Source organism: Rhagoletis pomonella, unplaced genomic scaffold (assembly GCF_013731165.1).
Source record: "Rhagoletis pomonella isolate Grant_MI unplaced genomic scaffold, Rhpom_1.0 Rhpom_scaffold_00001, whole genome shotgun sequence".
Lineage (NCBI taxonomy): Eukaryota > Metazoa > Arthropoda > Insecta > Diptera > Tephritidae > Rhagoletis > Rhagoletis pomonella.
Genome location: NW_023458555.1, coordinates 19,024,442 through 19,051,962, shown reverse-complemented (window position 1 = coordinate 19,051,962; position 27,521 = coordinate 19,024,442). Strand labels below are relative to the sequence as shown.

General features: G+C 38.2%; 3 protein-coding genes across 3 annotated transcripts in view; 1 reads left to right on the top strand and 2 right to left on the bottom strand.

Annotated features, from left to right (window-relative positions):
• Positions 1 to 5,225: 5,225 nt before the first annotated feature.
• Positions 5,226 to 7,680, top strand: LOC118740580 (MAU2 chromatid cohesion factor homolog). Its single transcript, XM_036472181.1, has 3 exons — positions 5,226 to 6,225; positions 6,284 to 6,911; positions 7,063 to 7,680. The coding sequence occupies exons 1-3, from the start codon at positions 5,439 to 5,441 to the stop codon at positions 7,496 to 7,498; spliced, it is 1,851 nt and encodes a 616-aa protein (XP_036328074.1). The 5' UTR covers positions 5,226 to 5,438; the 3' UTR covers positions 7,499 to 7,680.
• Positions 7,649 to 19,061, bottom strand: LOC118738574. The gene is made up of 9 exons (XM_036469536.1): positions 18,779 to 19,061; positions 17,641 to 18,714; positions 16,773 to 17,561; positions 16,263 to 16,689; positions 15,672 to 16,204; positions 10,344 to 10,541; positions 9,211 to 10,278; positions 8,683 to 9,097; positions 7,649 to 8,629 (listed from the first exon to the last, which is right to left on the bottom strand). The coding sequence occupies exons 1-9, from the start codon at positions 18,905 to 18,907 to the stop codon at positions 7,779 to 7,781; spliced, it is 5,484 nt and encodes a 1,827-aa protein (XP_036325429.1). The 5' UTR covers positions 18,908 to 19,061; the 3' UTR covers positions 7,649 to 7,778.
• A 6,396-nt stretch (positions 19,062 to 25,457) lies between these two features.
• LOC118740504 (multidrug resistance-associated protein 4-like) overlaps positions 25,458 to 27,521 on the bottom strand; it is a 24,884-nt gene continuing 22,820 nt past the window's right edge. Inside the window, exons 9-12 of the mRNA XM_036472063.1 lie at positions 27,255 to 27,485; positions 26,664 to 27,196; positions 26,439 to 26,599; positions 25,458 to 26,354 (exon numbers count right to left, since the gene is read on the bottom strand). Of these exons, the coding sequence (XP_036327956.1) occupies positions 26,090 to 26,354; positions 26,439 to 26,599; positions 26,664 to 27,196; positions 27,255 to 27,485 (1,190 nt within the window). The 3' untranslated portion in view covers positions 25,458 to 26,089. The remainder of the gene's footprint in view (positions 26,355 to 26,438; positions 26,600 to 26,663; positions 27,197 to 27,254; positions 27,486 to 27,521) is intronic.

Genomic DNA, 27,521 nt, shown 5'->3' with positions numbered 1-27,521 from the left:
CCTGGCGCAGACTTCCTGAGAAAAGACGAGTAATTTTGGTCCAAGTTTTATGCTATCGACAAAACTCGTGAGCAATTACTTACGAGGACATGCCGAAATACTCATCGTTCTTACGACTCGCAAGAGTAGGCGCCTACTAGCGGAGGTTTGTAGAAAATAGCTCCAACACACACAGCGAAATTAATACCTCGATGAATGCGCTGTGCTGAAGGGGTATAATTCGAGTGAATCGTCCACATCATCTTCTAAACACGCGTCAATTGTCGACTTGTATCATCGCATATGGAAACATCAAAATCGCTGAGCTGTGCCGCAAGTGCTGGACACCTACGGTCGCGAAGAAGTACGATCGGCAAGGGAAAAGATGTCAGAGGGAACGGGTAAGACTCGAAATAGCACAAATGGTGCAACTACCCAAAGACCGCCTCACACTCTTCGTTCGTCGTTCTCGTATGTGGAGCAAGGCTATATGGGACCATGCATAATTGTGACCAGCAGGCGAACAGAGAAACGGTGGATTGCGCTATTTACTTTCTTGAGCGCACGCGCCGTTCATCTGGAGATTGCTGTTCGATGAACGCACTAGAGTACTCATCGAACAGACCTATTGTACAGCGTAATGTATGAAGCAGACAAAGTCGTGAATTCGAGACCTCTAACGCATACACCGCTTGACGCTCCCAATAAAGAACCACTAGCCCCTAACGATTTCCCCTTAGGGAGAGCTAATTCCGAGCAGATCACATCCTCAGGAGGAAAACGGCTGGCAGAATACCTCCCAGATTTGTGCCGTAGGACTAAATGGTGGAAACCGGTAAAGCCGTTAACAGTACCGGACCTAGTGCTGGTCTGCAACATTCGCGACCACTACGTTGAGAACTCGGCATCAAGTTTGGTCAAGATAGGTAGGTCTGAATGGAAGAGGTCAAGACGACTGGAGGAACGTTCATCGTACACCTCACTGTGCAGTATCTAATCGAAGAAAATATCGACTTGAAGAACACAGCACTAAAATGTCAGGGCATAGCTGTCGGGTGAGGCGATGTCGAGCTCGAAATATTTAACGCATAAATATACTGAGTAAACTGCTGTCCGACAGGATATGACCATGACCATGGTATTACGCGACATCAACGCGCACCGCGATCATTGCCACCCAAACCCGTCAAATGACGATCATCCTATTGGCTGAGCAGATAGACGATTCGACATTCCACATCATAAACGATGACACCCCCACCAGGACTGTGTGCCGCTACAGCAGTTCGCCAGGCCAAAAAATTGCTAGCGCACAGTGACGGACCCACGGTTGTTTTTTAATACCCAATCGTTTGATAAAGTGATAAACTTTGGTTAAATAGATTTCCATACAAAGTTTGACAGTCCATTATATCAAAAGATAAATTCATAAAGTTTATCTCCAGTTTATTACTTTGATGAAGACCCCTAATATTTCATGTATTAACCCACCATGCAAAACATGAGAAATAGGCAACAATCGTCCATGGCAACAAATTGGCGACTCAAACACGATTCAAAACTGAGACTGTGTGCATTAAATGCATTGCTCAGCTGCCGCTCTTCGTATACGTGTGAAACACAACTCTAACCTTACACTTGTACTACTGCTGTATGCATATGGCTGTATTAATGCTTCAAAAATACAAAGATGCATTAATGTAACAGTATTAAAGCATTCTAACAAGATATGTATCCCTTTATGTAAATGCTACTTCTCTGATACATTTTAATATACGGGGACATACAAAAAAGTAGCACTTACAAATGCAAATGCATATCTTGTAAAAGCCTGTTTGTGCTGAAAATAGTATCGCACAACACGTCCGTTCACTAAAATTTGTGTACAAGACTGAAAATATTACAAAAATTCCACTTCAAATTTAATAAGAAATGTACTTAAAACAACAACAACGTGCATTCCCTTGCGATTCGCTAGAATTTGAATTTATTCGTGGAAATTCATGACTACGCATGAATTATTCACACTAATTCACTCATATAGTAAGCATTATTCGTGAATGCATACAACCGATTTCTACTGGGTACTTAAGTGGGGAGGTACCCTGCAGAAAATCCGACTAACTCAGAACTAGCGTAGAACTAGACCTTTTGCCGACAGTACTATTTCTAACTCAATACCCAAGCAATAGGAGTGTTCGCTATGCACAAAATTTGTACAAGTTGGTACCAATTGTTACCAAATCGTGTTCGTTTAGCCAAAAACCCAGTAAAACTTACAAGGAGAGAGCACAATTTTGACATTTCCTTTGGGAAAATTTTTGCCAGTAAGAATTTGCAAGCAGGATTGTGGCACACGGTTGCATTTTTATCAACATAAATTTGAATCAACAAGTTCGTTAAATTTAAAAATGAACAATCTTGTTGCGATTTACTAATGAAAGAAGTACGTAAATATTCGTTTATTCAATTAATTTAACTAATTCCAAACATTTGAAAGGTACTCGGCTGAAAAAGCTGTATTCGTAATCGGAACGCACTCGATCCCACTGTCGATATAGGAAATCCGACAGTGACTTCCACAAAGAAATTGAAACGTATGTTGAAGAAAGTCAGAATAAGAAGAAATATACGTATAACTCCTGTTTTGGTTTATACCTGAAATAATTAAAAAAAAATTATTATGCTCGAAATGCAACCGTGGACGCTAGCTGGCAGTGAAGCTTGCAAATGTTTGCTAATTCCTGTTCGCGCAAAACTTAGTAAGTTTCTCTCTTTGGGAGAGTAAGGTACCTTATTCTCTGATTTTTGTTACTGGCTAATTCTTACTGGCAGCTGCATAGCGAACACTCCTAATGCTACCAACTGTCTAGTTTTACACGCCAATGACGGTGGCAATTGTCGCCCAGTGCATTACTTGGCAACTAGTATTTAACCGGTTCCGTTTTGGACAGTTTTTTTTATAAGAAACCGTTTTTAAGATTCAATTTTTTTGATATTTTTTTACTTTTTTTCTTTTCTTTTACAGATTCCCTTTTTGTTACATATTTTATTTAAAAAAAAATTGTTGTAAGCTGCACGCAACAATTAAAATTCATTAAATTTGAAAACTCACACAGCTGCCCCACCGCGGTTTGAACTCGCGACCAACGATGCTCGAGTCGGAGGTCTTCTCGCTGAGCTACTTTCGTATTATACGAGTAGTGAGCATTTGCACATTTACACCGCAAGTTTCAACTGTCCCGCCTTGCATCCGTTTTGCACTAGTTCAGAGATATTTCTGATATATGTAGTTCGGAACTAGCGCTTTGTTAGACTATCTCTAAATTTTACTGCAGGGTACTTAAGCGGGTTTCACTGTACGTGTAGTTTTTCAAAGAATTAAAGGCTCAGTTATGCATACTTGGCATTGCATGAGAGTTGTCACATAAGGAATCTGCTAAATGAGCTTTGCGTGTATGCAATTGTCCAACGCACAGCATTACATATGTAAAAGTCTGTTGATTTTTGATTTCTACGTAAAATGACATGCCATGCAGTGCAGTACAAAGTATGCATAACTGAGCCATAAGGCGAATAGTGTGTGTCTCATGTCTTTCTTGGCGCTAGCGCTTTTCATATATTGGGGGTTAGCGCCTTAATTCCGGCTACTGTGTTAACGTAATTGTTTTGCGCAGCACTGTACTACCTACCCATGCCTAGTTTCATTAAGGCCCGTTTACATACAACTTTGGCGTTGCGTTGGCGTTGGCGTCGCTTCGACAGCTGACTATGAATACATGTATTTATATGAAAGTCTCCATATAACCAAAGTTGGGCAACGCCAACGCCAACACAACGCAGAAAGATGGCCAACTCTCAACTTTTCGCGCGCGTCGTTCGTCAGCTGTTCTAAATAATCAAAATTATGTGATTTAATTTTAATTTTTAATCAAATGCGGGCAAGAAATATAGTTTTTAATGCAATTATTGATGTAAAAATTTTGATTTATCAGCCGCTAGTATGTTAATTTAGTGACCAAAGTATTCTGTACTAAGCGTTCATTGTAGCAAGCACGGGCGTTACGCGCGCCGCTGTCAAAGCGACGCCAGCGCCAACGCAACGCCAAAGTTGTATGTGGACGGGCCTTTAGGGATAAAACGATACCATGGAAGTATCGATACCTGTACTTGGAAGTAGCATCGAAAGAAAGTATCGATGCCTAGTAAGTATCGGGCTGATATCGATATCTACTTATATCGATATTTGTACCTATATAAGAATTGTTTGTATAAAAAACGCCATCTCATATCTATGCAGTTTTTGTCAAAATAACTGATGTGACTATAATTGAGGATTTTAGACGAATGCTACTTAACCTTTTAAGAAAAACTTTAAGTTTTGAAACATGGTTTACTAGGATGGCCTCCCAGAAAACAAGAAAAAGGGCAAAGTCCAATACGTTGTTATTTAAAAAGTTCCCAGAATTTTGTTAATAGAATTGTCTTCGTTTGTATGTATATACATATTTTATTTGTTATACTTATTATTTATTGTGTACAAAGAGAAATCGATTGAGATCAAAAACAATTACTTTATAATTTATTTCATACAAATGAATTTATTATTGTTCAACAGCAGTTTTGCAAAGTCACAATGGTATATTTCTGAAAGAAGTAATCGTGTTGATAATTTTTAGAGTGAAAAGCTGCTAAGTTTGTTTGTAGGAAATTTAAAGGGGAAGAAAAAAAAACTTTTTAAAACATTTCCTTCAAGAATTTTGCAGAAGGCTCTGTTGCAAATTAAAAGATTTAGAATTTTTTGTAAGCTTATCGTTTTTTCTGTGCCTCTTTTGGACTTAGTAAATTTACCTTTAATTGAATATAAACTTGAAGACGTTGCGTTTTTAATTTACCTTGCTTCCTATATCCAAATATGAGTTTTCACAAAAAGTGGACTTAGCAACTTTTGACTTCGACCTAGCAATATGTTAAAGTGGTGATTATAGGTCTTTCTTTGTAGGAATTTTCCATTGGCAACTAAACTGCCAAAAGTTCTAGATATTCACAATAATAATTAGATTAAAAAAAAACTCCGGAAATAAAGTTTTCACTGAATCGGGTTTCGATATAAGTACTTTCTTCCGATACCTACTCAGTACTCGGTTCAAAAGTATCGATACTAAAATTACTTGGTATCGGACGAAAAGTATCGAGTATGTACTTGTATTTACTAGTATCGTTTTATCCCTAAGTTTCATCCCTAACTTTGCAATTTTTTGGTGGCACGGTCGCCGACGGTTTTGTTAAAATTGTTTCAAAATTCTTCAGAACTTGTCTCTTTTTTGTATAAAGTGATTATTTATAATATCCATTCTACCACTAATTACATCTTGCAGCAACTTTTTATGAACTCGATGCTAGGGGTTTGAAACAATTACATTTCTGCCTGCTAGTATTGCTCTAGATGTTGAATAGAAATGGCATCAACGAGTACTGCAACAGCACCGTCTCAGGATGCGTGCTATATTTCCTTGCTTGGCTTAGCCGAGTATTTCCGCACATCTAAGCCACCGAACATTAAAAAATGTATACAGTGTTTACAAGCTTTGTTCACTTTCCAGCCACCGACGAAGGTGGAAGCACGCACACATCTGCAAATGGGCCAAATATTGATGGCGTATACGCTAAATACCGACCTGGCTCGAAATCATTTAGAAACCGCGTGGAAATTATCCGAGACATTGGTGCACTTTGATGACGTTAAGTTTGACACCGCCTCGCTATTGGCGCAGCTACATGTGCAGTTGGAACAAAATTCACAGGCAAAGGCAATGTTGCGCCGCGCTGTTGAATTATCGCAGCACAATGTTTTCTGGCATTGCAAATTGCTCTTACAACTCGCGCAAATACACGCTTCGGATAGGGAGTATTCGTTGGCCTCGGAACTCCTAGCTGTGGGTGTAGAATCAGCCGAAGAGACGGGCGCCACTTATCTCAAAGTGCTGTTTCTGTTATCACGCGCAATGATTCTTATGATCGAACGCAAAACAAACGATGTATTGGCTTTGTTAAACACAGCCGGCGCCATAATCGACAACAACATAACCAATGCTCATCAAAAGGAATACCTGAAAGTGTTTTTTCTTGTGCTACAGGTATGCTACTACCTTGCCTTGGGTCAGGTAAAAACCGTAAAACCTAGTTTGAAACAGCTGCAAACGTCCATTCAAACTATAATGGCGCCAAATTGGCCGTCAGATGAAGGTAAACTTTATGTTATGTTAATTTTCCAATTGAAATTCTTGTAACTTTTTGCTCTTAGCTATATTCGGACAAAACGCATTGGAAATGTTTGTGTGGTTGCCTAAAGAACAGCTTTATGTTTTGGTATACCTAGTAACCGTTTCGCACTCAATGATGGCTGGCTATATGGACAAGGCACAAAAGTACACTGAAAAAGCGCTTACACAAATCGAAAAATTAAAAGCGCAAGACGATAAGTCCATATTGTCGGTGTTTAAGGTGATATTACTGGAGCACATTGTCATGTGCCGCATGGTAATGGGCAATCGTATACTAGCCATTACCGAAATCGCCGCTGCGCGGGATGTTTGCCTTGCAACACCCAATCGTGGTCTACTCCGGCGTCATTCCGCGCAATTACATTGCTTACTCGGCTTATACTCAATGTCGACTAGCTTCTATGAGCATGCAGAGCGGCAATTCATAGCTTGTGTTATGGAAACCTCTGAGCGCGACCTAAAATTGTTCGCAAATTTAAATCTAGCAATTATCTTTCTACGTACAAAGCGAGAACAGGATCTAAAACAAATATTGGATACTGTATCCACCGAAAATACGCACACACATAGCAGTCAAGCGCTAATGGGTGGTTTCTACTACGTACAAGGACTCCACGCCTTTCACAAAAGCAGCTTTCATGAGGCCAAGTAAGTTCATTTTATAGAAATTTTTGCGATCTTATAAAAGAACCAAAAAAACATTACGAGAGTCCACGATGCTAAATCAGGATTTAGCCGAGCGGTGTGGGGCCTACTGGATTAATATATGACAATATAATTGTTTATTTATTTCTTTCAGACGATTTCTGCGCGAAACATTAAAAATGGCAAATGCTGAGGATCTAAACCGGCTAACCTCTTGCTCTTTGGTTTTACTGTCACACGTCTTCCTCAGCATTGGAAACTCAAAGGAGAGCATGAATATGGTGACACCGGCCATGCAATTGGCTTCAAAAATACCAGATATTCATGTCCAATTATGGGGTTCTGCCATACTCAAAGATCTGCATCGCATGTCTAAAGATGTGTTGCACGAGAAGGAAGCATTTGCCAATCATGTGAAATACTCTGAAAATCTGATTGCCGATCAGAGAAAATGCGTTCAGAGTGTGCATCATTCATTGATAAATTGGTTTAGTGCTGAGCCGCCCACAACCAGTGGGAACAGCGCCGATGACGGAGGTGGTGGTTGCAGTATTAGTGGACAAATGCCACTAGTGCGACACATTATGTAAAATATCTGAAATTTGCATCACCTCACAACGCGCATATGAACTCTGAAAAGCATACAATAATGGAAAAAATGTGGGAAGCAAATCAAACCCACTGTTGCAATACTGATTGAAAATTAGAAGCAGCAAAAACCGCCACTTTCAAATAAAATTCTTAATTACATACATATTTTTATTAACGTAAACTAGTTGTATTAAATTTTAAGTCCAGACATAGCAGCCTGTTCTATTATGTTTAGTTTTAATTTTCTGCGCTGTTTACCCTTGATTCGCGCATTGATTGCTATGGTTTCTCAATCGCTAACTGCATTAGTTTTTCCTCGCCAACACTTTCTAAGTCAGCTTCTTCATTGCTTCGTAACGCATCGCTAGCTACAAGACGTTCCATATCTTCACGTGCCACCGTTAGTACTGTGGTCGTTTCATCATCATCTGCCTCCTCATCTTCGTCCACATCCAAAATAGTAATACTAAAATCGGCTATGTCCGCACTTCCCCGATTACGTTTAATAGCACCGCTTTTCGCTTGAGTAGATTGGCGCTTACCTCTACTCACAGCCTTTGTAGTGCCATCAGCATCATCCCCAACGTGTGTTTTCATATGTGTACGCAATGTACCCAGATGGGTAAATTTATCGCCACAAAAGCAGACATGATTTCGTTCACCTGTATGAGTACGATGATGTATGATGCAGTCTTGCTTCTGGGTAAATGTTTTATTACAGAAGCGGCATTTGTACGGTTTTTCGCCTGTATGTATGCGTCGATGATTTTTCAGTGTAAATGAGGTTGTAAAACGCTTTGGGCAAAGATCACACGCATACGGTCGTTCGCCAGTATGTATGCGCTTGTGTTTCACCAATGAACTGGATATGGTAAATGTTGCTTGACATTCATCGCAACGGAATGGATGTTCGCCGGTGTGCGTACGCTTATGGGAGCATAATTCGGCTTTGGTGACGAAACTCATTGAACATTCGTTACATTTGAAATTCTTCTCTTTTGAATGACGCATTATATGCTGCCTTAAATTTGTTTTTTGACTGAAACCTTTGCTGCATATTTCACATACAAACGGCTTTTCGCCGCTGTGGACACGTAAGTGATCCTTGAGTGCAGATAGTATGGTGAAAACTAGGGAAATAGACTTTGAATGTAAGCTTTTTCTTTGTGTCTACTTCTCTTACCTTTCTTGCAATGAGGACACTGATTGCGTAAACTACGCTTATGCACAGCTACCATATGCTTACTGAGTTCGTCATTTGTGCTAAAAGACTTGTCACATTCAGTGCATTCCTGTTCTTGCCAATGTGTGGATTTGTGTTCTTTTAAGGTTTCTTCTGATATGAAAACACGTTCGCATATATTACAGTTGTGCGTAACTTTATTGCAAAGATCTTGTTTCCTATGATAGATAAGCGATCTTCGCAACGCAAATCCTGCATGACAAGTTTCACAGAAGTGTACTAATTTTGCGGGTTTTGTTTCTTGAATAATCGGTTGCGGTGTAATAGAGGAAGTCACATTGGCTGAAGCAGGCTTTGTTGAGCTTGTACCTTCATTATCGTCGCCATTTTCTAAATTCTTACTTAAAGCTGCACTCTGTGAAGATAATAATAGACTAGTTATCATAGCAAAAGGTAAAATTAAAAATTTAATTTAACTAAATTGTTTAATACCATCCAATGCATACGAGCAAATTTCTTTGGACATACCTTTGCTGTTGTTTTTGTTGTACCCGATTCCTTATTTTTGCTAACTTCACTCCCGTCTTTTGGTGTATCTTCGTTGCCGTGTCGCTTTAATTTATGCCGTACTAAACGTTTCGCACTCACAAAAGTCATCGAACAATGATTACATGACAGCTCTTCTTTAATTTGTTTTTTATTTACTTCCGTCGTTGATCCTGAGCGCTTTGTTAAAATATCTTCTTCACCACTCTCATTTTTAAAAACCATGAAACTATAATTCCCTTCTGGTTTTTCACCATCTGCTGCATTGTACACATCTTCATCTGTATACACAAACTGTCCATAAACTTCCTCTTCCTCATGATCATCATTGTCCTGTTTCCCAGGATTTGCTACGCTCGTGTTGCTAACGCTATTCACGACAGCTTTTTCGCTTTCATTTCCTGATTGAGAATTGGAAAACTGATAATATGTGGTTGTGTTTTCGTTTCTTTCATTTACGTCTTCATGTATTGTGGAATACAATGCAATCGCCTCAGTGTCTTCATCTATTTCGGGGTCTTCTGTAAGTAATTCCATAATGATTTCTGTACCTTCTAAATCTGTTTCCTGATCTACTCGTCTCCGTTTAAGCGATAGCGCTTGCCGAAGATTATTTATACGCTGAATTCTACAACTTTGTACAACTTCTATTTCTTGGCCAATTTCTACGCCCGAAGCCTTTTCTGAATTAAACCTATTGAGACTGCTTGTTTCACATTGCTCTATTAATATTGGTGATGTTGATCTGTCATAAGTTACATTACGCATTGGCGCTGTTTGTACATAGCGGTCAGTACGTTTTATCTCGAGTTTGGTTTGAGTACATATTGTAGCTAAACACTTCTTAACTTCCGATTTTGTTTGTACACCTTTATGAGCCTGCTCTACTTTTGATGCTACCTCGTTGGGTTCGTCAGGATAGGCATCAGGTACAAGCTGACGTAGTGTTCTGCACGAATTCTCACATTTTAACTTGAATGAGTAGCACCGATTAATCTCGCTAATGCATGATAAGCAAACCCTTTCCGGAAGCTTATCTTCACGCCTTGGCTATGCAGATATACAATAAGGATATTAGAGAAAGTATGTTTGTTAATTTATAAATCAAAATTTACCTTGCTCTTTGTAAAATCTCGCAACATGACGGCAATGCATCCTCCCTCACCGCCCCCATCATAAATAGAAAGCAATGGGCCATTGAGACCAAGGCAAGTACGGCAAATCTTTTCAATATCCACTGCCATTAAGTTTTGGACGACACTTATGAAGTTTTTACAACTGGTGGAGCAAGGATTGATCCAATTTTTTAGAAGTTATAATGAAAATATCGCAAAATGAAGCTTCCAAATCGAAAGCAAACACAAATGTCAAATTTACACATTCCATGATGCCAAATCGACAACATCCATATCAAAATAACACTGCAGCTACACGATCAACAAAATTCAAGAAATTTTGCTTGCTTCGTTTCAGAAAGGAATATGTACGTTTTTCGCTGCAGTGGCAATATTGGATGTTATTAAAATATACGCATTCAATGCGAAGCTGATGGTGTTCACACAAAACGAAGTGAAGCGGAGCTTTTCTCATGAACTTGGCTGCAGAGGTACCACAAAACTTACCGTCAATTAAAAGCAGCGGAAATATTTGCTGAATTATATTCAAAGCGTTTATATTTGAGATTTTTTTATATCTTGTTTGCAGCAGCGTCATTAAGCTGAAAAACTAACCGGACGTTACACACTCAATTTTCCCCTTTAAATTTTCAATTCAGTCACAGGTTTTGACTAACACACTCATATGTATTACTTGAACGAGCAACTTGCTTTAAATTTTTCCCTTTCAATTGAGTTTCAATTTTGTGAAAATAAAAAAAAAGAATTTTCCGCATGCTAAAATGTTAAACTATAATGGAACCAAAATTGGAAAATGGTCTTCAGAAGCTAGTTAGTTACATTTTCTTGAAGACAATGAAATTGCTTCTCAAATTCAATGCAGCCTACGTAATGGCTTTCAATTTTGATTATTTTTGACAAGCGATTCGGTGACACGGTGCAGCGAACAAAGGTGGCGCCGTCAGTAGTACCGCTACTTTGGTTTTGCCGATTTTGACAGTTGTGGTAACTTGTAAATAAACCTTTGTTTACAAACCAGCGAAAGAGAAATTTGAATTATAAGTGAAAAATCAGTTTAAATCGTGTTAATTTGCAATTTGTGAGTGATTTTTGAGTTGAAGACTGCGTAAAAACTAATACAATGAAGTGCTGTGTGTTAAATTGCGACAACCGTCAAGATGCAAGAAGCGTAGATGCAAGTGTAGCGCTGGGACGAATCGGTGCATTTTGTATACATAGGGCACGGCAAAGCCGTTTTCGAAATGTTTCTCTATTATTATATTAACAGCATTTCCTCACAATGATTTTGTTTCTGCTCCACGCAGTTAACTAATCAGTCCCGCAGAAAACTGCAGCAGCCTTAATTGCAAAGCAATGGAGTGCACTAATATGTTCACTGTTCTCTAATAGATTAGGTGAAAAATGCAATATTTTCGCATTTAGCAAAATTAAAACACGTTTTTCGCAGTAAAGTGAACAGCTTTGGCTGTTTCAACTCGTTCTTCTTTTCGCTCTATTCTTTGTTTACTTGTGGTACACAAATGTCAACGCCCAGGACGGCGCAATCTTGTATTCTATCATTCTTGATTCGGTGAGGAAATTGAAAGGCAAAACTGATTAGGTTCATTCCTCATCTTTTTGGACTAAAATCTGAAGTGTCAAAATGCCAGAGCGTAAGAAAATGCGCTCACTAAAAGAGAATAACAGGAAAAGTAAAGGAACGCAAAAAACCAAATTTTTAGTCCAAAGAATGGCAACAACAAAACTAACTTCAAATAAGAATGGAAATGTATGTACAAAACACATTCACCCAAGCACAAGCACAATAAACACTTACTATATCAATTATTTTTTGCCTCCTTCCAATTTCAATTCACTTTTTTTACTTTTTAGATTATTCTCACTTTTTGCGTATTCTTTAATTTCCGTTAATTTAAATTCAGTTGAGTTTGACACTTTTCAGGATTTTGCCAGAAAAAAATTCTTCTGACTAAATCTGACTACTTCGGACTGATGAGAGTCACTCTCACTGAGTGTTGCTCTCTCGATTTTGCTGTCATTTCCGAGTTAAGGAACGCTTTTTGGATTAAATCTGACTTCTTCGGACATTTTCTGGGAGATAAGGAACGCTCCTATTAAATGTGGCACGTCGGCGAAAACGAATACTAACTTGCTCTCATCTGAGGGATGCTTGAAGTAATGCAGCGTTTTTGCTGCATTTAAAATGCAACATTTAGCACTTTCGAACATATGTTTTCGAAGAGCGTTCATGCTATCGCATTTAGCAAATGTACATTTACGCGAGTTCGAAATCGTATGCTTTTGACAAACAGCCGTGTTCCAGTCGCTTATTCAGATCCGTATCCATTACGATAAATTCTCACGGAAAAGATAATGTGTAAAAACCCCTACTGAAAAGGAAAAATAAATTCTAAACCGAAAATTCAATACAAAAACCTGAAATGTTTTAACCATAACCGAACATTTGTTTGTGTATATATTCATTTGTCGGTGCTGCCAATTATATTTTCCACTCCTAATTAGGAAACAAAACAAACAGAGTTGATCACAAATTAATCCAGATTTCTATCAGCATCATATCGATGTTGAATTTGCGTAACTTTTCTTTATCCAAATAATGTAAAATAATAAATGAAATCTCGATCGGCGATCACTGAAACGCAGCTAGCGGTTGTATACTCGAAAAAGCAATGTTGCCACTTTTTCTCATTAAACCATGTTCGAATCGTGGAAATTTTGGAAGATCACAGGGATGCTTTTAGCATTTAGATTCTGAATGCAAAGATTGAGTTGCATTTAGTTGCATTTAGATGACGAATTTTGTATGGATAAATGTACATTTAGAGTAGCATTTAGAGCTAAATGTACATTTAAGCGTAAGCAAAAACAGCCCATAAAAGGTTGTTGTGTGGTTACTTGCATCGACCTCCAAACCTTTTGGTTGTCGGGACCTAAGTCGCTTACGGCAGCAATTACGGTATACCCAATTATGTACAGCTCTTAGGATGAGGCGAATGGTAGTTTCCGTCATTTTGCAATTATAGTCATAAAAGACAGGTTTCTTCCAATTGCTGCGCAATGATCGCGCCATACCCACTTGAACCATTCGTTTTGGCGCTAAAATTACGTAATTTTTTCGGTCAAAACCGCTAATGACGATATCAGAAGATGCAAAATGTATTACACACACAAATGGAAATCTGGTTAAATTTTCTTCGTGAATGTTACACGCTTCCAGCCACTGTTTTCGCACGAACGGTAGCTTAGGAAACGTAAAAAACTTAACCCCAGAACCTTTACATGTATGTACCGAATTTTCACAGTTTGGGAACACACAGCTCATTTTTTCTTTTTATTTTTGCGAACTTACACAAAATTTATTTGATATGTGTTCAATAATTTCAGTAAACTTCATTCATTTTCATAAATTTTTGTCAAAAAAAAACAAATCTTCTGGTGATCAGGTAGCATGAATTTTATGAAATGTCATAATTTTATTAAAAGTCAAATGGTTAACAACAACAACGAATGTCATTAAATGGAAATACCTTCTTTTTTTGTATCATGCGCTATGCCTGTATTTATGTGCCTTGAAAAAAAATCATGTTTTAAATTATTTACTTGTTTAATCATATATGTAATACTTCTTTATTGCTAGTACAATATGGTCCCAATGAATTTTCCATTCGAAATCAAAGAAAGACAGCCTATGAAAATGTTTGTGGTTGGAGAAGTATACGTGTATATTTGTAAACTACTACATAGAATGAAGTGCCATATCATAACAGGGCCGGTTCAGGGAATTCAACAAACAAACACAAATTTGGCGGTCTCATGTTTCCTTCACGTTGACATGTATATCGAGCCCTAGCCGCGAAAATGAAGTAAGGCAACTTTTTTCAAATTTTAATTTTGATGCATAAATGCCTCTTAGAGCACCTGCATCAAAACGTAATTTAAAAAAAAAAAAATATATATATACATTATTTTAGCGGTTAGGGCTCGGTATGACGAATTTCTCCGAAGCTCCTCGTTATTTGGAAATCTGAAAATTTAGAAGATAGATCTTTTCCTAACAAAGACAAAACTTATTTACACATAAAGCGGTGTGGTATTTTATACGTTGGCCGAATCCAATAAAGCACGTTATTCGATTCCCTGCTATTTTTACCCTCTGCCACCACCAACGGCCGCAGCGCTTCTCATAGATTTACAAAAATTTTATTTTATGTTAATTTTTCATAAGAGTTGTTTTTAAATAAAAATTTGTGAAAGCGCTCCTGAATTTTGAAAAGTAAAATTGCCATTTTGAGTACATTCGCTTATCGGATCTCTCGTCCTTTTTTCAATATTTCGGCACTCTGATGTTTGGGAATGTACTTTTAATGCACTAGCAATATGGAAGTATTACATATACATATGTGTTTAATAAATTTTTGGCCTCAAAAATGGGTTATAATGCCAATTTTTTTCTGAAGTTTGCAAGCATTCCAAAATCATATAAAATTGAAAATATAAAAATGAAATTGTTCACCATAATACAAAAATCTTAAATATTAAGGTTAGTATTCTGTTCACAGCAGAAGATGAGCATAGTAAACGAAGATGTGCCCAACCAGTGCCCGGCATGCGGAGAGTCGCCAAATGACATACGGCACCCTCTAGCATGCCCCCAAAACCCCTCCCAGCTAACGCTCCTGTCCTCATGCACATACTCTGTTGAAGTTGCGCACTTCCTGGGCCACCCCTTATCTGAACCAGGCGACAACGTTTATGGATGAACCGACTCGAGCGGGGTTTAGTAGCCGCTACAACAACAACTACAAGTACTATGAATCAAGTACTATTTTGTCGAATTTCACACTTATTTCACAGAAAAAAATTTATATGCAATTTGACAGTTTTTCACGTAAAACGGGAACATAATATGCGTAACAGCGGCCGCTCCTCGGTTGTCAATGGCAAACCTCCGAAAGTATTTCTGTCATAACAAAGCTTCTCATAAAAACCATTAGCCGTTTGGAGTCGGCGTAAAATTGTAGGTCCCTCCATTAGTGTTATAACATAAATGCGCACATCACAAATCGAATGAGAAGCATGGCCAAACCCTTAGAAAAAGTGTAAGCGCCAAAACATTGGTGGCTATCACAGAAGTAGTTCGAATTTTCGTGAAATCTACCAAAATGCGATGACTGAATCCGAATCGCTACGAACGAGTGTATACAAAGTCAACCCTAAGTTCGTAGCTATTTGTACAATTCACGAAAAATCGTACTACGATGGCTTCTGTCATAGCCTTGATTATTATCGTATCATGGGTTTTATGCGGCAACGGTTCATTTGTGCCTTGGTGCGATTCCTTAGCAAAATCTTTTCCTTCAGTTGATGTATGATGCATTCCCGCTTCTGGGCAAATCCTTTCTTACAGAAGCAACATTTGTACGGTTTTTCGGCAGTATGCGTGTGTTGATGAATTTCCAACGTAGTACTGCATGCAAAACGCTTCGAGCAAAAATCGCACGCAAACGGCAGTTCGCCAGTGTGCATGCGCTTGTGGTGTTTTACCAATGAACTGGATTTGGTAAATGTTGCGTAACATTCATCACAACGGTAAGGATGTTCGCCGGTGTGTATACGCTTATGGCGGCGTAATTCGGCTTTGGTGACGAAACTCATTGAACATTCGTTACATTTGAAATTCCTCTCTTTTGAATGACGCATTATATGCTGCTTTAAATATGTTTTTTGACTGAAACCTTTGCTGCATATATCACATACGAAAGGCTTTTGGCCGCTGTGGACACGCAAGTGATCCTTGAATGCAGATATTGTGGTGAAAACTAGGGAAATAGACTATGAATGTAAGCTTTATCTATACTTTATGTCTACTTCTCTTACCTTTGTTGCAATGAGGACACTGATTACGTAAATTACGCATATGCATAGCTACCATATGCTTACTGAGTTCGCCATTCGAGCCAAAAATCATGTCACATTTGGTGCATTTAGTTTCTTTCAAATGTATTGACTTGTGTTCTTTTAATGTTTCTTTAGATATGAAAACACGTTCGCATATGTTACAGCTGTGCGTAACTTTATTACATAGATCTTGATTCAAATGATAGTTAAGTGATCTTTGTAATGCAAATCCTGCGCCACATGTGTCACAGGAGTGTAATAATTTAGCTCGTTTTGTTTCGTTAACAACCGGTAGCACAATAGTGGGCGAAATTTTATTGTATGGAGTACACTTAGCAGTGGTTGTGTTTAAAGATGCGTTATCACTGTCGTCGCTATTTTCCGAATGCCCACTCAAACCTTCGCTCTGTGTTGAAAATAATAGCAACAATTTGACTAAATTTTTTTATACCATACAGTGCATTCGAAAACTTGTTTTAAGATATATACCTTCGTTGTTGTATTTGTTGTAGTGGACTCTTTTTCTTTGCTAACTGCAGTTCTGTCTTTTCGAGTAATGCCATGCCGCTTTAATTTATGTCGTGCTAAACATTTAACACTCACAAAAGTCATCGAACAATGACTACATTTCGACTCTTCTTTAATTATTGGTTTTTTATATACTTTCACCGTTGATCGTGAGCGTGTTGTCACCGCAGTCCACTTTGTTACGATTTCAGATTTACCACTATCATTTTCAGAAACCATGAAGCCATTATTGCCTTCTGGTTCCTCTCCATCTGCTGCATTGTAAACCACATCTTCAACGGAAGACACATGCGGTGCGTAAACTTCCTCTTCCCCATATTCATCAGTTTCCTGTTTCAGTTGCTTTGGTTCCCCCGCGCTATTAATAAATTTGGTGAGTTTTTCTTCGCTTTCATTTCCTGATTGAAAGTTGGAAAACTGATAGTAGGTTGCCTTGTTTTCGTTTGTTCCGTTCGAGTCTTCGTGCATTGTTGAATACAATACAATTGCTTCAGAATTTTCAAATATCTTGGCCTTTGCTTTATTGCAAAGATTTTGTTTCCTATGATAGGTAAGTGATCTTTGTAATGCAAATCTTGCGCCACATGTGTAACAGAAGGGTACTAATTTGGCTGGTTTTGTTTCGTTATCAATCGGTAGCGGAATGGTGGGGGAAGTTTTATTGTATGGAGCAGGGTTTGTTTTGGTTGTGTTTAAAGATGCGTTATCACTGTCGTCGCTATTTTCTGAATCCCCACTTAAACCATTGCTCTGTGTTGAAAATAATAGCGTCAATTTAACTACATTTTTCAATATCATACAGTGCAATTGAAAATTTGTTTTAAGATACCTTTGTTGTTGTAGTGGTTGTAGAGGACTGTTTTTCTTTTCTGACTGCACTTCTGTCTTCTCGAATAATGCCATGCCGATTTAATTTATGTTGTGCTAACCATTTCGCTCTTACAAAAGTCATCGAGCAATGACTACATTTCAACTCTTTTTTAATTATTGGTTTTTTATATACTTCCGCTGTTGATCCTGAGCGTGTTGTCACCGCAGTCCGCTTTGTTACGATTTCAGATTTACCACTATCATTTTCACAAACCATGAAGCCATTATTGCCTCCTAGTTCCTCTCCATCTGCTGCATTGTACACCACATCTTCAACGGAAGACACATGCGGTGCGTAAACTTGCTCTTCCCCATATTCATCAGTTTCTGGTTTCATTTGCTTTGGTTCCCCCGCGCTATTAATACATTTTGTGAGTTTTTCCTCGCTTTCATTTCCTGATTTAAAATTGGAAAACTGATTGTAGATTGCCTCGTTTTCCTTTGTTCCGTTCGAGTCTTCAGGCATTGTTGAATACAAGATAATTGCATCAGAATGTTCACCTATCTCGGCCGCATCTTTATAGATGTCCATAATTACATCTGTAACTTTTAATTCCGTTTCCTCCTCGAATCGTGTTCGTTTAACCGATCGCGCATGCCGGAGATCCTTTATAAACTGAATGCTACCTCTTTCTTCAACTTCAATTTCCAAAGCATTTTCTGACTTAACTCTATTAAATCTGCTTGTGTCACAATGTTCCATTATTAATGGCGATGTTGACCTATCACACGTAACGTTGCACATTGGTGTCGTCTGCACATAGCGGTTAGTTTTTTCCACATCGAGTTTTGTTTGGTTGCATGTTGTAGCTAAACACATTTTGTCTTCCGGTATGGTTTGTACACCTTTGTGAGCCTGTTCTACTTCGGCTTTTGATACTATAACGTTGGCTTCGTCAAGAAGTGAATCAGGTACTAGCTGACGTAGTGTTTTAAAGGAATTCTCACATTTCAACTTGAAGGAATAGCAACGATTAATCTCGCTGATGCATGATAAGCAAACCTTTTCCGGCAGTTTGTCTTCACGTCTTGGCTATGCATAAATACTAAGCATTAGACAAAATAGGTAAAGATTTATTAGTAATAAACATTTATACCTTGCTTTTTGTAAAATCATGCAACATGTCGCCAATGCATTTTCCATTGTCATTTCCATCATAAATACCAAGCAAGGGGCCACTGAGGCCCAGGCAAGTACGACAAATCTTTTCAATTTCAATTGCCATTAAATGCACACACTTTTGGTAGGAACTCAGGAAGCTTTTATCACTGGTGGAGCAAGAATTAATACAGTTCTGGACGATTTATCAGAAAAACAACGTAAAACCCGACCGCAATATCGACCTAGATTAGTGATGTGCAGAATTGTCGGTACCCAATACTTAAAAGAGATTTCGGTACTCAGTACTTCCTTTTCAGCACCCGATACCGATTCTCCCAACTTAAGTGCTCATTTACACACGGCGATTTTTGTTGCCGCAACTCGACGTTTGTAGGAGAGAGCGTGACGAGGAAAGGAGAGGGGCACCGAGTTGCTCGTGCTCGGGCAACACGCTTTGTGCTCTCGTTCGTCTGTGTAAATTGAGTTAGCGGTTCACATCTGACAACAACAATTGCATACACAAAAATCGTCGTGTGTAAATGAAATGAGCAACACCAAAAGGGAATGTGAAAAATCGCGTCGACAAAAGTTTCCGTGTATAAACGCAGTCTAAGGGCCATGCATGCTTATAACATGTGATCGATAAAGCAGTCGTTGAATTTAACCGGAGCTTCTACCTCTGATTTGTGCAAATCAGACATTGAACAACCGGCCCTAAACCTTCGCCATTATATGTATCTCAAGTTTAGAAAAAACTTTCATTACTAATTTATATGATATCGGCTAAAACACTTGAACTTATCGCAACAGAGAAATCTTCTTATATTTACGGATGAAGAAGTCTTTAGGGAGGTGATTCTGTAACTCGTTATCGACAATTTTCGGTTCGATATCGCACTTGCTGACGTAAAAATATTTAGGGCCGGTTACTCAATGTCTGGTTAACACTAATCTCCGGTAAAACATCGTTATCGACGTTACCGACTCCATGTTAGACTGCTTTTACACAGTTCAAGTATTGAATTCAATTCTGCTCGCATGTGGTAGAGAGGGGGTGAGAAGAAAAGGGACGAGTACACATGCGTCTGTACCGTCAAGTCGCTTCAACTTTCTTGTTTTGCTTTTGGCATTTTCGTTGCTTCCCATTTAAAGAACCAAAAACTTGAATTCAACAGAATTGAAACGTGTAAAAGCAAATAGAAAACACAAAAGAGAATGAGCAAGAATTGCTTTCAAGTACTTGAATCATGTAAATCGGGTGTTATATGCATGGAGCCGAACACGTCGATAATGATGTTTAAACGGAGATTAGTGTTAACCAGACATCGAGTAACCGGCCCTAAGTTATTTTTAAAAACATTTACTGAAAAGCTTGTTGGGATATTTACATTTTTTGTTTAGGCTATCTGGATTACTGTATACTGTGGTTACAACAATTTTTATTTTTTCTAATTCCAATTTTTTATTTTTTTTTGTATGTCACATGGCACGCTTTAATTTAGAAGAAAAAAATCGGAACAGTTTTTGACACATTCGATACCAGAAGCAACAACAAAATGCACTCAAATGTTGTTTTTGCTCTAAAGCTATTACCTGTTTGATATGGCTTGGTTGCAACCTTCTTTCTTAGTAAATTTGTTTTCTCCTCGAAGCATTGATCCATTGGGCGAACGTTTCAAAAGCTATTATTCAGTAGCTTGTTTTGCATGGGAAAAGTTTTCACATGCAATAGATTTTAAGAATTTAGAGTTTTTGTGAGAAGAAATTAAAAATATTTGACATTTTCGGGACCAAATAATTTGAAAAAAAAATTAAATCAGCTGCTCTACTGATATTATCTGTTCAATGTGGCTTGGTAGGTACTTACAGCACTAGCTTTGATCCAGCACCCGGATTCCAGCATTCGCTATCGTTAATTTTGATCGCTAAAAATCTCTAAAATAAATCTAAATTTAGCCTAGCGATTGTCAGAAATCCACTGCGGTACACCAAAATCTTGTAAATGAGAGCGATTTTTGGAGAGTTGTATAGAGAATAAAGTTTCAAGATTTTACCCGAACTTTTTCTTCTGGTAAAATTATGAAAAGTGCCAAGCGATCACTGGTTGACGTTTTTACAGGAAAAATGCTTTTTTATTAGCGTAGTTTTTGTTGTTACCAACTTTTTACTCTCACTTCCGAGAGTAATTTTGCACTTTGAAATTTTTACAGGATTTTACACGAAAAGTATTGGATCAGGGCTATTGTAAATAAGAAGAGATATTCGAATATTATCAGTCCACCGTCACAAATGAACGCGAATCACGATTTTTTTAAGAGAGTTTATAGATTGCTATGATATGCAACGTTGTCTCTGGGAGTATGTGAAGCGTGATAGAAAAATAAAGTCATATGAAGAATTGTTAAATATTACGAATAAATACAAAAAAACAATGGAGTGTTGAAGATGTAAAAAAAAATAATTACTATTCGTTCGTCCTATAGAAGAGAGCTTAAAACAATTAAGCAATCAGAGTTTTCTGGTGCCGGTGTTAATAATGTTTATCAACCAACAATAATATTTTTATCCTCCATCTCTCCTTGATGAATTTCGCGGCTTGAATAATGGTTTGATCTCATACATGACTGGCAGTTGGACCGCTACAAGGCGTCGGTCAAAACTGATAAATTCTTGACTGACAAACTTGATCGACAACGTGTAGCACCCTTTTCAAAAGTACTTTAACAGCCCTATTCCAGGGTTGCCGTTTTTGGCTTTTCCTACCAAAACTGGTAGGTTTTTTTTCTCGTTGGTAGGATGGTTGGACGCTTAAAATTTTGGTAGGTTTCTTTCTCATAAAACAGAAAACATCTTTGGTTTGTTGTAGTGTGTCACTTTGTCAGCACTTTGCAAAACACCTTAAAAAACTCGTAGCTTGCTGTCATAGGCAGAATTTCACCAATTATTTACCTTCGGCGATTCTCTGAACTCCGTATACGCTATAAAGAGTTGTAAAGGCAGGTTTATAAATCAGATATTTTTCTTTGAAATGCAATACATATTTCCAGTATATCGGAGGATCTCAAAGTGTTTACCCGCAATTCGAAGAAATGAGTGGCAAATCCGCAGCGCGCAGATTTTTTCCCGGCCCGGCGGCTCCTGGACCCGGACATGTACATATATATACTTCATAATAAATATGTGTATGCAAATGAGTGATGTATAAAAATTCTACGTCGGAATTTTATTTTCTGCTACGATTTTTTTACGTCCGAAGGCTTTATTAAAACTATAGACTGTGCGAATTTTTTGCCATTTTTCGCAATTTATTCGAAATTTGGAAGGCGTAGAAATGCAACGGACCTCAGATTCTGGTTCAGCGGGTCGCATTACATGTCGGTACGTGGGTCTGGTTAAAAGCACACACCACACCAAAAAAATCTATTTATGAAGGTAGTTTCAATAAAAAACTTTTTGATTATAATGCAGATTTTTGACAATTGCTAAATTTAGAAAAATTCGAAGCGGCGTTACCCAATTTAAATTTTTTGGCGGAGGAGATTTTATACGATGAATTTGGAATTATAAATATAAAAGTGGTATTACTCGTTACCTTTTAAAAATAATTAATTGGGGTGTTCACAGTTCGTTCCAAATTGTGTCTGAAAATGTAGACGTCTACATTTTGAGACATCTTTAGCATTAAACTGTGAGCACACCTCTCTAGCAGTCGTCGCAAAATCGTCTCAAAACTTTGCTGGTGCTGCCAGACATTTCTTCCTTGCGTGCATTTTTTATATGTCGCCTTTCGATTTTGTTTCTGAAAAATTGTAATTATTTAACTTAATTACCAATTCCTAATATTTGTTATTTCTTTGCATCGATTTGTTTCTTTTCATCAGAAATTGCGCTCAAATTAAATGCAAATACAGAAAACGTGCCCAATAAATAAAAAAAATGCGATTAGTATTGCCATAATGCAACCCTGCTGCGAGGTTGCAAAATGTAGACGCGTAAAAAACATATCTTTGAGTGTGACAAATTGTAGACGGCGTCGTTTTCCAATTTTGTATGTGAAACAACAACACCACAGATTTTACGGTTAGAAAACGTCTTAAAATGTAGACGTCTACATTTTGAGACACTATTTGGAACGAACTGTGAACACCCCATCTATTTGGAACGAACTGTGAACACCCCAAATATCTTATCTTAAAAATATTTAAATTTCACATTAATTCGATAACCACTCGCCAAAATCATTATCTTTAGATAGATAAAATTTTAGTGATACTGCAAAACATTCTATGTCACTTAAGGCCCGTCCACATACAACTTTGGCGTTGCGTTGGCGCTGGCGTCGCTTTGACAGCGGCGCGCGTAACGCCCGTGCTTGCTACAATGAGCGCTTAGCACAGAATACTTTGGTCACTAAATTAACATACTAGCGGCTGATAAATCAAAATTTTTACATCAATAATTGCATTAAAAACTATATTTCTTGCCCGCATTTGATTAAAAATTAAAATTAAATCACATAATTTTGATTATTTAGAACAGCTGACGAACGACGCGCGCGAAAAGTTGAGAGTTGGCCATCTTTCTGCGTTGTGTTGGCGTTGGCGTTGCCCAACTTTGGTTATATGGAGACTTTCATATAAATACATGTATTCATAGTCAGCTGTCGAAGCGACGCCAACGCCAACGCAACGCCAAAGTTGTATGTAAACGGGCCTTTATTATCTCTGGTGCTTAATTGATCGGTTATCTGTTATCTGTATCTGATCGCCCCTGGTAATCGTTCATCTTCATCAGCCAAAGGTAGACAGTTTGGTCATTCGTTTATTAGGGTGTAACGATCTGTATTCTGGTGCAAGTAAGATACCATCTAAGTGTCAAGGGTACTAATAGACATAGACCGTTTTGCAGTATCACCGACGATATTTTAAATTTTTTTAGTGTCCTTATGTCATCTGATTATTTCACAATATAGCTAGCCAGGACTATTGCGATGATACGATTGTTTCTGATATATTTCAGATATATTTCACAGAAATTACCTATTTCGATGTGTTGTTTAATACACATTGTCTTAGTCCATTTAACTGCATGTCTTTTAAGTAATTTGAAAGTGGAAATTACTTTTGGACCCGTGGGCCTCATGACTTTTAGAGAAGTCAATTATTTCGATTTCAAGTATATTTTGACTAAATCGTTGTTTCTTTTGGTAAAAATATATATATTTTACTGTTCAAAATTGCTGGTGCCGTGAAATAAAATTGATGATTTATTGTAAGTATGCAAACCTAGAACTAAAATTATCAACTTATTGAGTAGATATTAGTCCTCTTCTCTTTCAAAACAAAAGGGGAATCGTTCGGTTATATGTGGAATGGATTTTTGCGCAAAACACCTTTCTGCGTTGTAAGTCTTCGTCCGCGCTTAGAAAAAATAACCCTCATCAGTCCTTATCCGGCAAGGCTGATCCCAGTACCTTTTACAAATAAGTCCACATTTCAAACCGAATTTATTAATAAATTTTTATTCGAAAGTTTGAAATCTTTATTTAGCTTTTAATCGTTTGACCACAAGCGTAAGTTAAAATTAATTGATTCGTGTTACGCATTTGGTCACAATTACCCAAAAGTACTGTACAAATAACCAAACCGTACCCAACAAAATACCTTTTGCTTGTACAAATTTCGATTCTAAGAACAAAATGGGTTTTAAATAAACAAAAAGTTAATAATAAAATTTGAAGGATTTTAGACATTGGGTATGGAAGTACGAAATGTTACAATCTGGTTAATTGTCAAGTTGTTAATAGTTGCGCTCCAGATGCTTCACGATTTGCAGGTTGGAAAGTTGTTCCAGGTGACCACCTTCCACAAAGGATTATTAAAGGAGAAAACATCTGCAAATCGTGAATATCGCGAAGCATCTGGAACGCAACTAATATGGCTATGATTCAATAATGAAAGATTTGTAAGTAACGTTTTTCTAAAATTTTACACTCCCATGGGAATGGTTTTTGGAAGCAGGAAAAAAGGGGAATAATTCAATCACACTTTCTTAAATGGTAGCTGAATTCCGCAAAAGGGTGGGGATAATAGTGCATAGTGGTAGTTTAAGACAAAAACGAATTTTATTTAATTTAAACCAGCTTATTTACATCGAATATAACCCCTGATTGTTATTAAAAATAAATATTTCTAAGTTGCGTACGTCAGACGGCGCATAACTCGAGAATGGGTGGTCCACTTGGAGCTACTTTTTTGGTGTGTTTGTTTGCCTTGTAAATTCTTCGCGTTACCATTTACAATAGATGGATATGAGGAAGCTATTTGTTTGTGAAAAAATTATGGAATTTTGATTAAAATAAAAACATTTGCAGCTTACGTCTCTTGCGCGGTTATGGCTCAAATGCTTCGAATATGGTAATTCGAATTCTTTGATGTTGCACTTTTAGTATTCTGGGGAGATTGTGCCGCCGTCAGAATATTAAACATTAGGGGAATTCGCTCTTCTGTGTATTCGTTGTATGTTATGTAATTGTAACCGCATGAGCGTGTGATTTGTTGTTGCTAGCGGTACATCAAATACACATGCAACAACAACCACACGCTCGACCAGTTACACTTACTTACAGCGAATACACAGAAGCGCGAATTCCACTATTGACTTACGCGGTCGCGATTGGCGCTTCGTGCCGGATGACGGACGGTTCCATATTGGGTATTTTTTTGCGGCTTTTAATTAAGAGAAGTTTAGCGATGGAAATTTAGCGTAGCCTTTGTCAGAATTGAGTTGCGGTCGGGCAAATACTTACTTACTTACTTACTTACGCGGAAAACTTAAGTTTAATTAGTAAGTTTCTCTCTTTGGGAGAGTAAGATACCCTATTCTCTGAATTTTGTTACTGGCTTATTCTTAATGGCATTTGCATAGCGAACAGAACTATTGACTGTGCATACCATCACTACAGTTGATGACACGATAATGACAATTGAACTGAAAAATTAACGGCTGTGACAACACGCGAATAGGGCTGTAAATTAAAACGTTTATAGCGAACTTTTTTTCAGGTACGGTCTGATGTCCATTCATATGTATGTATGTATGTTTGAAATTTTTAGTAAACTATAAAATTGTACTTTTCAATAAAGGCAGTTTGAATTTTATAACCTAATCATTAACGATTCCGTTTTTTAACATTTCAACCCGAAAATGTAGCTAACAAATATGTACACGCTTCACCCTGCTTGCGTACCTTCGATTGTTTTTCAAACTCTACCTACTCTCCCGACCTCCCCCCGACCAAACACACTCATGCACGCTGCATCTTATGGTATGTCTCGCTGGCAATTTTCTTCAATAATTCCGCTTCGGCACCAGTAGCGTCTACTATATGCCGTAAGGCACCATCTTCCTTCTTTAACAATAAATGCGGTATATCGAATTCTCGTACACGGCCATCATCCATAACGAGTATACGATCTGAATCTATAACGGTGCGTAGGCGGTGCGCTACAGTCAACACAGTGCAGTGCATGAATTTGGTACGAATGGTGGATTGAATGAGGGCATCAGTTCTAAGATACAATAGAAAGAGAGAGAGAGCAGAGATGAAATAAAGCGATTTTACAAAAAACGAAAACACTTCACTAAAAACGCACTGTGGATCCACGTTGGCGGTGGCCTCATCCAGTACCAACAGCTTGTTGTTACGCAATATAGCACGCGCCATGCATAGCAGCTGACGTTGGCCAACACTGAAATTGCTGCCGCGTTGATTCACCATGTAATCCAAGCCTGGTATGACGCCTTTCAATTCAACCTACACATATATAGCATGAAACGTTTTTAAATCTAAAAAAAGCTCATGCAAACTCTTAACTTACATCTTCTAGCGCGCGCCACAAATCGGCATCACCATACTTATCGAATGGATCCAAATTGTAACGTATTGTGGCGGAGAACAGCACGGGATCTTGTGGTATAATCGAAATCTTTGAACGTAGCGCCTCCAGTGAAATACTGCCCGTCTCAATGCCATCGAGCAGAATGTCACCCTCCAGAAGTGAGAGTCGAAAGAGCGCTCCAATGAGTGAACTCTTGCCGGCGCCAGTGCGTCCCACCACACCAACTTTCCAGCTAGGTTCGATTGTGATAGTCAAGTGTTTCAGCACGGGTGAATTGCTGGGATCATAACGCAGCGACAAATCCTTAAATTCAACCTGCCCCTGTGTAGGCCAATTGCTCGGCGGCAGTTTTGTAATTTCAGACTCTTGTTCGAGATCGGTATATTGTAGTGCACGCTCAACGCTGGTCATTTGTTGCAGCGATTCGGCCACTTGGCGTACACCATATTGCACCATGCCGGTAAGTATCGTAGCTTGCGAAATAGCTAGACCTACATTGCCGCTAAATGTGCCTGAAAGTGACGAAGAGAGAATGTGTAAAGTTATTAAATCAAATTTGAGTGCACTTACGATTGTCGCCCAGTGTGAAACTGAAAGTCACAGAGGCAAGGAAGCAGCAGCTGACCAAGTCGAACCACAAGCCCAGCGCTGTATTTGAGGACATTGTTAGCTGCCAAACTGCGCTATGCACATCCTGCAGGCTGTCGAACTCCTTCGCTACAACATCTTGCAATTCACGTGCGCGTATCGTCGCAATGCCGGATAGTGTAGCAGAGAGATGTGAGAAGACGGGACTGCGACCTGAAGAAGTTGAGACAAATTTAAAAATATTAAAAA